This window comes from Rhinichthys klamathensis, unplaced genomic scaffold (assembly GCF_029890125.1).
Source record: "Rhinichthys klamathensis goyatoka isolate OS25496 unplaced genomic scaffold, OSU_Roscu_1.1 h1tg000127l_1, whole genome shotgun sequence".
NCBI classification, from domain to species: Eukaryota; Metazoa; Chordata; class Actinopteri; order Cypriniformes; family Leuciscidae; genus Rhinichthys; species Rhinichthys klamathensis.
Window position 1 is genome coordinate 2,548,001 of NW_026606664.1, and position 12,096 is coordinate 2,560,096.

A 12,096-nucleotide genomic window follows, 5' to 3' on the forward strand; every position below is an offset into this window, starting at 1 on the left:
ACAGTCAGCTCAGGCCGACGTTGTTTTTAGTGCAGTAAATGTGCCCGGCCCGCCGTCCCGCGCCCACATTCACTCACAGACATGTTAGCACTAAGCCGCTCGCTCTCTCTCAGCAGACTGCTATAAGGGAATCGAGCGCGGCCAGGCTGCCCGCCTCAAACACTGCAAGCACACACAATCTTAAGACACGGGAAGCTGACCCACTGTCTATGGGCGGACCGGTTGACTGTTTGTTGACTTTTGCGACAGTGCTGCGGAGCTTGTGGCCTCTAGGGACGCTAGACGTGAAAGTTACAGGTCGAGCGCCACTAGTGGCCAAAAGTTCCGCAGTGTGCCTTTAAATAAAAGAAGCGATATAGCCCTGAAATATGTTGTTTTTTAAATCAAGTGATCAAAGTGCTCCTTGCCGCCTGCGATCGGTGGCGCGGTTACAGTGTATCTCGTGGCTCACGCACAGTCTTCACATGCACCCGCGCTTCAATCCGTTTCGGAGACTCTTTCAAAATCAAAGACGGCAATAAGAAAAAGTGGCAACAGCCCTGGTAAGATAATTTCGTTTCTTTACTTGAAGATGATTGTGTGTTAAGCGTCTGTGACTTACTTTCACTTTTATTTGCAATGTTTGCACGTTGGCTTGATGAATAGACGCTCAGCTGCTCATCTGCGGTAATGCGTGTTGCAGTAGCGTCGTCATATCTGACATGAAATATAGCCTATATAACAGCACTCTCACACGTTTATTTTTTTAGCATTTTTGGGAGGAGTAAAATATACATATGTGGTTTCAACAACCAGATTGCGTTTACACCTAGTAAAGATCCGAACACAATGCGAGCCAGACTACCTCCAGATGTGGTCAGGCAGATCCGATCACAATCTGATCACAACGTATTTACACCTTGCATTAACATGCGTTTTTTATTATCCGGATAACTTATCTGAATACAGATCGCATTTTAATACCAGGTGTAAATGGGGTCTTTGTTCGTTCCGGTGCAGAGCATGTGAGCGGAGTGGAGCGGGAGCGAGCGGGGAGCGCGAGCGGGCGGATCTTGGACAGAGCGCAGAGCGGCATTTTTAAAAGGACGGAGCGTCGCCCTATTTCCCGCTCCAATTTCGCTCCTCCGCTCACACCACGAGTCTGACTCCACGTCTTTTCCCCGCCTGGCTAAAGAAGCTTGTGTTGTGTTCAGCATCCCAAGCGGGTCTGCGAGCGCAGAGAGGGTTTTCTCCGCAACCACCGCATGAGTCTGAAGCCTCAGACATTGTCCAAACGTGTGTTCTTGAAGGTGAACTCAAAAGAACTGTAGATAAGGAAACTGTAGACAATTCATTTTCTTTCTTTTTTGTAAAAAAGTTTGACAACATAAGCCATTTAAATTGTAATCCACGTGCACTCTGCGCAAAAGTTCAGTTATACGAATTTTGGCCTAATAGTTCATTTAGCATACTTTTAAAACGTTGATGTAGCCTACAGTATAGGCCTATAGCCTGCATATTTTTATTTATATAATTAGACCCATTGATTCGTTTAATTTTACAGCAATTTTTTGTACAAATAATATAAGCATATTTTAATTTTAATCGTGCGCGCTGTGCCAAAGTTTAGTTATCAAAATGTTGGCCTAATAGTTAATTTACTTTTAAAATGTTTATGTAGGCCTATATTTTTTTTACATTTTTGTTTATATAATTTTTATTTATATTATTCGGCCCATTTATTCGTTTAATTTTACAGCAGTTTGTCTGTACAATGGATAGGCTATAAGCCAATTTAAATTTTAATCGTGCGCGTTGCGCAAAAATTCAGTTATCAAAATTCTGGCCTAATAGTTAATTTACTTTTAAAACTTTTATGTATATTTTAGTTTATATAATTTTATTCATATTATTAGGTCAATTTATTCGTTTAATTTTACAGGACTTTTTGCTATTCCTTCTTACATAGGCTAGGCCTAATTTCTAATTTGAAATAAAACATTTCTATTTGGAAAATGTTGTTCAAACGTTTCCCTGCCTGACATAATACAACCACTGATGAACATATTCGGTTTTGATGACAAAAGAACAACAAAAAACTATGAGTGCGGATTAGAACCCTGGACATCTGACATGCTCGGCAAAAGTTCTACCACTGGACCATTAAAGGACACATGTTTTAAAGTCGGATCTATATTTTTATTCACGTGTCACGTGATTCATTCATTTATACACACATGTCCCACCCACTTTTTAAAACAAAGTTACGCCACTGGATCTGATGGTCTTGGTTATGTTTTGACATAATCATCAGAGGTCAAAATCTTGACATTAAATTGACCGACACTTTGACGTCAATATGACTTTAATTTTTGACCTATTTCGTGATGTTATTTTGACATCAATGTTTGATGTCACAGTTGTAACAGTGGAGAGACTGTATTAAAATTAATTTTGCAACCTGTACATATTTCATAAAACCACTTAAATACATTGTTTCAGCAGTTGACCGATTGAAGTTTATAATATAACAAATAGGTTATTCCATATAAATGGTTTTTGATGTATTGCTAAAAATTGCAAAAAGTGTTACAACTGTCCCTGGTCTCCCCCCGAACATTGCTGCAAATATAGTCGTTGCTTTCTACGTTATGGGAGCAGTCCATTTCCCTCCTAAATCATTCATTTGTACATGCACAGCGTAATTATTTATATTTTATGTTGGTTGGAATTCTGAACGGACCGCCACTTGCGTGATCACGAAATTGATGAATCGGAATTTATAAGTAAGATCACGGGAATCAATAGCCTAATACAGCCCAGTTGTGCTAAAATAAATATAAGAGACGTCCATCATCAGATGAATGATATGGAAAAGTTAAGTTAGAGCCGCTAAAGCCAGTGCTACCCATGCGAACATGAACACTAAGCTTTTACCTCCAAAAAAAAAGCCTAAAACTTATCTAAGTAATATAGGCCTACAGTATTTCGTTGTCACCCTGCCTCTCCAAATGCAAAAATGACATTAACAAACTGCAATAATGCAGAAACAGCTGAAAAAGTACTTGGGTGTGTGTTTTATTTTATATTTACCGTTCAATAATGCAATCGCTGCTGTCTGTCCCCTAGAAGAACATGACAGCCAGCGTATGTTTTGGAACTATTGGGGCTTACATGAACCACGTGACAGCCATCGCGGCGACATCAAAAGAGTGTCGCAAGTTAACTCTGTCTCTCCGAGACTCCTGCTGCGTCCCAATTCGCATACTATCCGTCCTAAATAGTATTCGAAAATAGAATTAGTACATCCCAAATCGTAGTATGTTGAAATGAGTGTCTCAAAGAGACCCGGATGGCCTACTATATCCGGTCAGAATCCGAAGTGCAGTCAGATCGATGCACACTCTAACGGCTGATATTGCCCACAACCCATCGCGCGTTGGATGAGGATTCGGTTAGAACTACAAACACGAGTGAAAAGTGTTCAAAAACTACAGACATGGAGGACGCGCGAGTCCGACGGTTATGTAGAGAGGTTAAAGCCTTGTTTATACTCGACGCGTCCGCACGAGCGCGAGTCTCCGCTGACTGCGCGCGGACCTCTCCATATGGACGAGGCGTTTATACTTGACGCGCTCGCCGTTGTGCTATTCTGTGAAACGACAGGGGGCGACTCGGAGTAATTCTCCTCTAAACCACCAGGAATCAGCAGTGAAGAAGTAGTTTGCCATTTATTAGTAGTTTATTAATTTCTGATTCATATAAAAAGAGTAATAAATGCAGTAGGTTTATTGTACTTTCACTGCATGTAAACTAGTAAACAACTGAAGCCTTATTGAAGAGTGTTTAAACCTTAATTTCATCAGCAGGGCTTACTTCTGCTATTGTAGGCTTATTTTGTAAATATAAGCAGTTACTTTAGAGTGCAAACTGGGTGCTTAATGTAAATGTGTTCCTATTCAAAAAATGAGAGGCTTTTATGGTCGCCCATCAATGCAAATGTCTCTGTGTATAGAAGGATCATAAACATGCTGATACAGACGCACCAGTTCGGCCAGATTCGGCTCGAAGTCGTTCATCTTCGGATGCGGCGCCGCGCGCGATGTTACAAAAAGTGCCGTGCACACCGCCAGGCGAAATGGGGTCTTGCGCACCCAACGCGCACGACCGCCCACACCGCAATGACGTCATTTTTGCCGCGCGCACTTCGCGCTCTTGCGGACGCGTCGAGTATAAACAAGGCTTTAGATATAGGGGTTTGAGTGATTAATGATCAGTATCTAACCTGACGAAAATGTATTTATTCAATGTTGCCCACATTATATTGCATCTGCAGCAGCATTGTGGACTTTTGCAAAGATACGTTTAGCCATAACTTTTAAATGCATTATTATATTCAAATTCCAAACACACGAGGAGAGTCTCGGCATGAAAGACCCATCACTGGCAGATGAACGTGCGACAACATTTCTCTCCGAAATGGTAAGAAGTAATATTAGTTTGAATGGAGGATTTTAACTGTGACGAGGTCGAGATGATTGACAGGGCAGTTTAAGGTGACAGATGCACGCGACAGATCTGTCCGTTAAAGATGACGAAGTAGTATGTCCCAAAGCTTGCCTACTCTTTTGCTACACACTCAAAAGTATGTACTTTTTCTTCACAAAAAGAGTACATACTTTTAGGGCAAGTAGGCGAATTGGGACGCAGCATCCTTCTTTCTACAGATGTGACGTAATGACGCAAAGACATGCTCGAATCTCCCGCGGAAATTACCGCTTTTAATCGAGCTAAGGCAAGCAGAGAGTTTTGAAAACTGGCTGGTTATGTATTTTCTCAAATATGTATTTTGGATAATTTTTAACCCAAAAAAAGCTACGGGCTGCAGCTTTAAATTACAGAATAATTAAGAGTAATCCGTTTAATTGAATTACAGTATTTAGATTACTTGGTAAATAATTACACCAATTATTTACGGCACTGTATAACAGTATTTAAATGTTTTAATTAAAATTAAAAAATGTATGCATTGACACGAGCAACTATTTTCTCCAAAGCTAAAACTCTTTGTCCTTCGCCACTGCAGCCGATATTTAAAAAAATAATTATAAAAAATAAAGTACTCTCCATATCCTTGCAGAAGCACATCCAGTTCTGCTGGTGAGAAATATGCAGACCTCTGTTTGTCTGGCGCTGTTGCCATAGTGACATCTGCCATAGTAATATCTGCGCTCCATTGATAATGGCTTTTTATAGTTGTGGTGCACGCGCTTAACTCAGAGTCAGTCAATTTAGAGTTGATTGAACTAACTAAATTCAGCTGTTCTGTAACCGAAAACTCAAGTTTCCCATCTTAGGGTAAGTCAACTCAGAGTTCAAGTTTTAACTCAGAGTTGGTTGAAATGGGCCCCAGGAAAAGTCTGCGAGGACCCCTGCCAAATTATTACCCCCCTAGTATTGGTAGGTTTAGGATTAGTTGTGGGGGAGGGGTTAGGATTAGGGGAGGGGTTAGGATTAGGGGTGGGGTTAGGATTAGGGGTGGGGTTAGGATTAGGCAATCAGTTACTGACTTCAACAAGGGGAGTAATAATTTGGCAGGGGGTCGAAATTCGGCACAACACCGGGACTCAAACTCGGTTTGTCCAAGGAGCAATAGCACTACTTGTCAGTGTGATGCCCATGAGGCTATCTACACGACCAATGTCAACATCAGTTTTGTAAATATTAGAACCTCATATGTAAGAAACAAGGGGGGAACAGAATCCAACGGCAAACAATCGAGCTGTCGGAATCCATTCCCCCACCCCCACGATAAGAGATTTTGATGCAGTAGCTTAGAAGATACTAATTTGATTCCTTGTGTGGATGTAGCTTAACCAGCATCAGTTTTGTAAATATTCTAACCTCATTGTGTAAGAAACATGGTGGGTAGGGTGTGGTTGGACCGTCTAGCTCCACCCATTACATCCAGCTGGATGTCAAGCTCCACACATTGGCTTTGGACTGGAGTGAGCAGCCTCTCAGTCTTTTGAGCAATCAGAATCATCAGCTTCTCTTCCCTGGATTAAAACAACTTTCCACGGTACTACAAACATTTTGAGGTAAATTTGATGATAATGATGCAATGCTATTTAACTAACTTGCCTAAGGTAACTAGTTACAGTAAATCAAATCAAGTTGGTTTGTTGGTTAGTAATTCAAGTAAGTAGGCCTATGTTGTGATACATTTTTTCTAAAGTTACCCCATCAAACTTTTCCCAACCTGTTGGTAAGCTTGTTAGAAAGTAAGCTAATGTCAGTAACAACTTCAGTTCAGAATGAATCAGAATACTTTTGTTAAATTTAATATTAACTCATCTGTATTTCTCTCTGTTTTAAACTCTGTCATTGTCAAAAGTTACAAGGAAAATAAAAACGAACACGGAAACAAGACCCGCTGTGATCAGAGTTGTTTGCTAATGTATTCAATTTAAATAGAGTAGTAAAGCATTTTTTCTTCAGTTTTATATTTCAAAGTCACAAAACAACTTAAGATAACCTACGTTGAGGGAGATTTCTTTAGAGATATTTTTCTTTATTGTTTTTTCTTTGTTTCTTTGTTAGTTTCACCTGCTGTGGTCATTATGTTGGTTTCCCCTATCTTGTTAGACCTGATTGCTTTATTGGGTTAATTGAATTCTTTCTGATTATATGTGGGACTTAATTGTTGTCATTCTCATATCTCATATTTTGTGTTACTTTGCCCTGAAGAAGACCACTTGTTGGTCGAAACATGTTGGCTCTTGTACTTTTAAAATGATTTAAGCCATACTAAATAAAGGCTTTTTAACTTTATCCTTCTCCTCATTGAAAAATTGACTGAGTGCCTGGGACCTGCTTTTCGTTTCTTTGGATCTTTTCCCTACCCCAAGAGCACCTATCATGGATTTTATAACTTTACCTGAGCGCCTGGTTGAACCTTTTACAGTTCACTAAACAACAATTGGGTATTTGCATATGACCTTCACTTGGTCATATATCATGTAATAAGCTGCCGCTTAGCTGTCATGTGGGGCAGAGGATGTTTCTAGTATTTTCCAATCAGCACGCGTGCCGGAGTCTTTGCTTTAAACAGAAACAGGCTTTGGCATATTATGTAAGGTTGAATCAGGGCTGAGGTGCAGATAGAGCTGGTCCTGGCTAAAGGTTGAGGCAAAAGCAGAGGTGTGGTGAGTCCAGCACAGGTTCTCGCTGTCACAGTATTTAATTTTTTTTGGGGGGGGTTTGTTTGCTTTAAGTAAATGTTGTCTTTTCTCTTATTTTCTTGTCAGAATGCTTCGTTTACATCATGTTAAAATCACAAAAATGTTCTTATGGGGGAGGGAGGGTGCCCCCAGAATCCTCAACCCCTCACCTATTTGAGACAAAAATGTTGCACAAATTTTTTACATAGACTAGTTGACTCAGTTAAAAATATCATTAATATTTGCTAAAGTAAACAAGAGTCAAAATCCCTCCAAGATGGGTGAAAATCTTAATTTTAACCTATGATTTTAATAGAAAAAACGGGTAATTAGTCAATTAAATGTGTGAGGCGTCTGGTGTCATCCGCTTCCAGTTATCCGCTTTTTTTTTTAACTTCTGTCCAGAGTAAGTCATTCCAATAAGTCATTCCTATCGTTGATCTTGAAAGAGTTATACATGCCGTTGTCCTATCTCGTTTGGATTATTGTGATTCCTCATATGTTGGAATGTCCCAGTCACAGCTTCAAATGGTTCAAAATGCTGCAGCCAGAATTTTAACTGGGCTTTATAAATGAGAATGTATCACTCCAATTGGTTGCCAGTGCATTATCGAGTTTAATTTGAAATATTGCTGTTTTTTTTTAAATCTCTAAATGGTCTGGCACCTTCTTTTTTTGTCTGAACTTTTAAACTTGAATACTTCAGTCAGATGCTTGCTGTCCAAAAACAATAATACTCTGTCCCATTTAAGATCAAGTTTGAAGTCGAGAGGTGACCGTGTGTTTCAGTTGCTGGACCTAGTCTTCCTTTACCTCTGAGATCCCTATACTCCGTACTTGAGTTTTAACCTAAATTAAAGTCTTATCTTTTTACCCGGGCATTTAACTCATCATAAACTAGGCCTATAGAGGGCTGTGTCGTTTGATAAGAGGGAAGAGGGGAGCTTGACGTTCCCCGTTCGCCTGTGGATGTAAAATGGCCTACTATGAAAAGGTATATATCAATATTTCTTCAGAGAGAAAGGGGACTGAAAAAGGTAAGATACATAGCCTAGTTGCTATGAATGTTATAAAAGCAATAAATATAGTGAACAAATACTCAATATTTTTATACAATATAAAAGACTTTGTATCTTAAATGATCATATTTTGCTTAGGTTTCAGTTTCGATTCTGGCTAATCAGTTTTGGTTAGTTTGTACAGGGCTTTCACAACACAAATGATCTGACTGCTTGTGTCTATGTGTGCCTATTACAAAGAACTCAAATCATATATTCTTTTTCTTTTTAGATGGATACGTTGGCATTCAGTTTCGGAGCGCCCTTTACTCGCAACGCTCCACTCACTTCTAGTTTATCAGAAGAGCAAAGAAAGCAGTTCTGTGGTTTGCTGGGGAATGTTGAACTGACTCTTCTCTACAAAGCTTCTGTTCATGGATATAATGCTTCTGCCTTCCATCAGCGATGTGACCGTCAGGGTCCCACATTACTTGTAGCGCACAACAGTTTAGGCTACATCTTTGGTGGATACACTAGTGTAGAGTATACTCAAAGTGAACGAGAAATTACAGATGAGAAAGCTTTCCTGTTCAGAGTTTATTGTGGAGCACCTCTCTGCATCAAAGTTAACAGTGGACAGTATGCACGTCTTGATGATGCTAAAGGGCCCAGCTTTGGCCAACAGTTGTACTTTTGCTACAAAGACCAACCAGTTGTATATCATCAAGGAGGGAGTACATTTACATTTAATCCAGTGAGGGTTAATGCATTCAATTTTAATCCTGCCACACTGTATGGGAATGACACTCAACTAATTGAATGTGAGGTGTACAAAGTGGATCAGAGTAAGTCAACTATCAGAAAAAATATAGTTATGTACAGTAAAATAATGTTATAAAATCCAGTCTCTTTCAATAATTACTAATTTAATATAAATTGTTTACTTTACTCCAACAGGAAGAACTCTGTCAGGACCTCAGGTCAGTGTCAAGGAGAAACCATGGAGGAATGTTCTGTGGACAGCTGAGTATGTTTTTCTGTTGCTGAAATCATTCATTAATAAAATGTCATTTTGATTAAATAAAATGTGTGATTTGTTTTGTAGAAAAAGAGACAAGCTCATGGAATCGATCAGGAATTATAAACTCCTGATGCCGTCTGTGAGTCGGGTCAGAATCCTAATGATCGGTCCTGTAGGTGCTGGAAAATCCAGTTTCTTCAACTCCATCAACTCCGTCTTCATGGGCCGCATGACCAGCAAAGCCATGTCAGGATCTGCAGGCACTAGTCTGACCACACAGGTACAGATTCAACAGGATTCATAGTGTTTCCTACAGAAGTGTCTCTTCAGGTCAAGAACAGCTCTTGATGACTTCAGGTCTTGATGTGTTTCTCTTCTTGGTTGGTAGTTTCGCACATACCCAGTGAAAGACGGCCGTGAAGGAAAGCTGTTGCCATTTGTGTTGTGTGACACCATGGGACTCGAGGAGCAATCGGGTGCAGGACTGGATATTGATGACATCAGCAGCATTCTTCAAGGTCACGTACCAGACCGCTATAAAGTAAGTGCATGGGTTCATGTTTCTGGGCTTGGAAATGTATATTTATTAGTAAAATCGTAAAAGTAAAACAATCTTTAATTTCCATTACTTTCAATTCAGTTCAACCCCATGGCACCATTTCAACCGGATGAGCAAAAGGCCTCCAGACCTGCATCTCTACAGGAGAAGATCCACTGTGTGGTGTATGTGATCGACGCCACCAAAATCTCCATAATGTCCAGCAAAATAGAGGAAAAACTTGCTGCCATACGCAGAAAAGTGAACACACTGGGTAAGTTAACATATTAATTCCAATCATGTGACTAATCCAAAGTAGGTTGTACATTGAGCTAGCTGCATGTGACATATCTTAATTTCAGGCATTCCGCAGATCGTCTTGATGACAAAAGTAGATGAAGCATGTCCTCTAGTGGAGGAAGATCTTCAAAGCCTTTATGCCAGTTCCTACATCAAGACGAAGGTGAGACATGGTCACATGATCACATGATCTGTTCCCACAGGACTCAGAGTGACTGCCATGTTGTTTTGTCTCTGCAGGTGCAGGAGGTGAGCTCTCGGTTGGGTGTGCCGGTGTCTTGTGTGTTACCGGTGAAGAACTACAGTCAGGAGCTGGAGCTGGAGCTCAACTGTGACGTCCTGCTTCTCACGGCGCTACAGCAGATGCTCAACTTTGCAGACGACTATCTGGATGATGTTGGTCCCGTGGAGGACAAACCCAAATAAAGTGCTGTGTGTCATAGATCAGGATATATACTTCTTGATCAGCACAATAAGACATCTTAAGTTAGAAGATTGTTATTCTTTTCTGTTTGCCTGTTCTAGTTCTTTTTTTTTAGTCATAGAAAATGCATTAAAGAAAATGCAAATAATGTAGGCCTACTTGACTACAAATTACCAGAAATAAGACATGGAAAATTCAATATGCTAAAACTGAATAATACAAAGAATATATATATATAAAAAAAACATGCTTCTTTTGGTAAATGGATCTTTCTTTATTTTGTGCTTAAAGCTTGAACATGTATTTTACACCTGTGCAAAATAAAAATTAATAATGCACATTTCAAAGACTTTATTGTGTCCATGTATAATATATATATATTAGTGAAACATTTAAACATTTCTAATCAAGTTTTTTGGAGCACAACTGAATGTATAAATAGGTCATGATGTTGCTTATTTACCTAAATGCTAAATCCTACGTTTGCATGATGAGACTGAGATGACTGCCATGTTGTTTTGTCTCTGCAGGTGCAGGAGGTGAGCTCTCGGTTGGGTGTGCCGGTCTCTTGAGTGTTACCGGTGAAGAATACAGTCAGGAGCTGGAGCTGGAGCTTAACTTGGGGTCAGTCATGGCCTAATGGTAAGAGAGTCAGATGGTAACCCAAAGGTTGTGGGTTCAATTCTCAATACCAGCAGGAAATGACTGAGGTGCCAATGAGCAAGGCACCTAACCCCCAATCGCTCGCCAGGTGCCTCTGTGAATGCCTGCCCACTGCTCTTGTGTGTGTCCACGTTTTGCAGTGTGTGTGCATTTAACCCATCCAAGTTACGAGTAGTGAACAGAGGGAAAATTCTGAGTATGGGTTACCATACTTGGCATTCACGTCACTTTCACTTGTAACAGTGATGTCCTGCTTCCCACCGCTCAACTTTGCAGATGACTGATCTGGACGATGTTTGTCATGTGGAGAACACCTTCCTAATAAATCGCTGCTGTTGGAGATTTTTCTTTTGCGGCTGTAATGCTTTTAAATTTCCTGAGTGTTAAAGCTGCAGTCCGTAGCTTTTTTGGGTTAAAAATTATCCAAAATAAATTTGAGCAAATACATAACCAGCCAGTGTTCATAACTCTCTGCTTGCCGTAGCTCGATTCAAAGCGGTAAGCTTGTAATAATGTTTTTAATTCCAGTGGTACTGGTGGATTTCCGCGGGAGATTCGAGCATGTCTTTGCGTCATAACGTCACATCTGTAAACATAAAGGAGTCTCGGCTAGTCGGATATATTGCGTGTGAGGATGTTGTAGGTGGAGATTTATAGCCTTTTTTCACAGCACTTGATATAATTAAACTTATCAATTTGATGGCGGATCCAGAAAGGTCCAAACGACAATCACCAGTGACAACTAGATTCACCCGTTGTAAAATGCATAAGACATTGGAGTGGCTACAGAAAAAAAAAGAGACTGCCCATGCGAAAACTTGGGTAAATATCGGAAGGAAATTACATGTAGTCACGCAATGCTGATGTTGAACATTAAAGGAGCCGTATGTAAGATTGTGGCCAAAACTGGTACTGCAATCACTTTCAAATGACTGTAGAGCGGTGTATCC

The 12,096-nt window shown here is 40.1% G+C and overlaps 2 protein-coding genes across 3 annotated transcripts in view; both read left to right on the forward strand.

Annotated features, from left to right (window-relative positions):
- The window catches only part of LOC130089258 (interferon-induced protein 44-like), a 59,197-nt gene that overhangs the window by 19,568 nt on the left and 27,533 nt on the right, over positions 1–12,096 (forward strand). The gene's annotated exons all lie outside the window — the stretch shown is intronic.
- On the forward strand, positions 8,179–10,485 carry LOC130089167 (interferon-induced protein 44-like). The gene is made up of 8 exons (XM_056256336.1): positions 8,179–8,196; positions 8,493–9,045; positions 9,173–9,227; positions 9,306–9,501; positions 9,610–9,762; positions 9,862–10,033; positions 10,122–10,222; positions 10,300–10,485. The coding sequence occupies exons 1-8, from the start codon at positions 8,179–8,181 to the stop codon at positions 10,483–10,485; spliced, it is 1,434 nt and encodes a 477-aa protein (XP_056112311.1).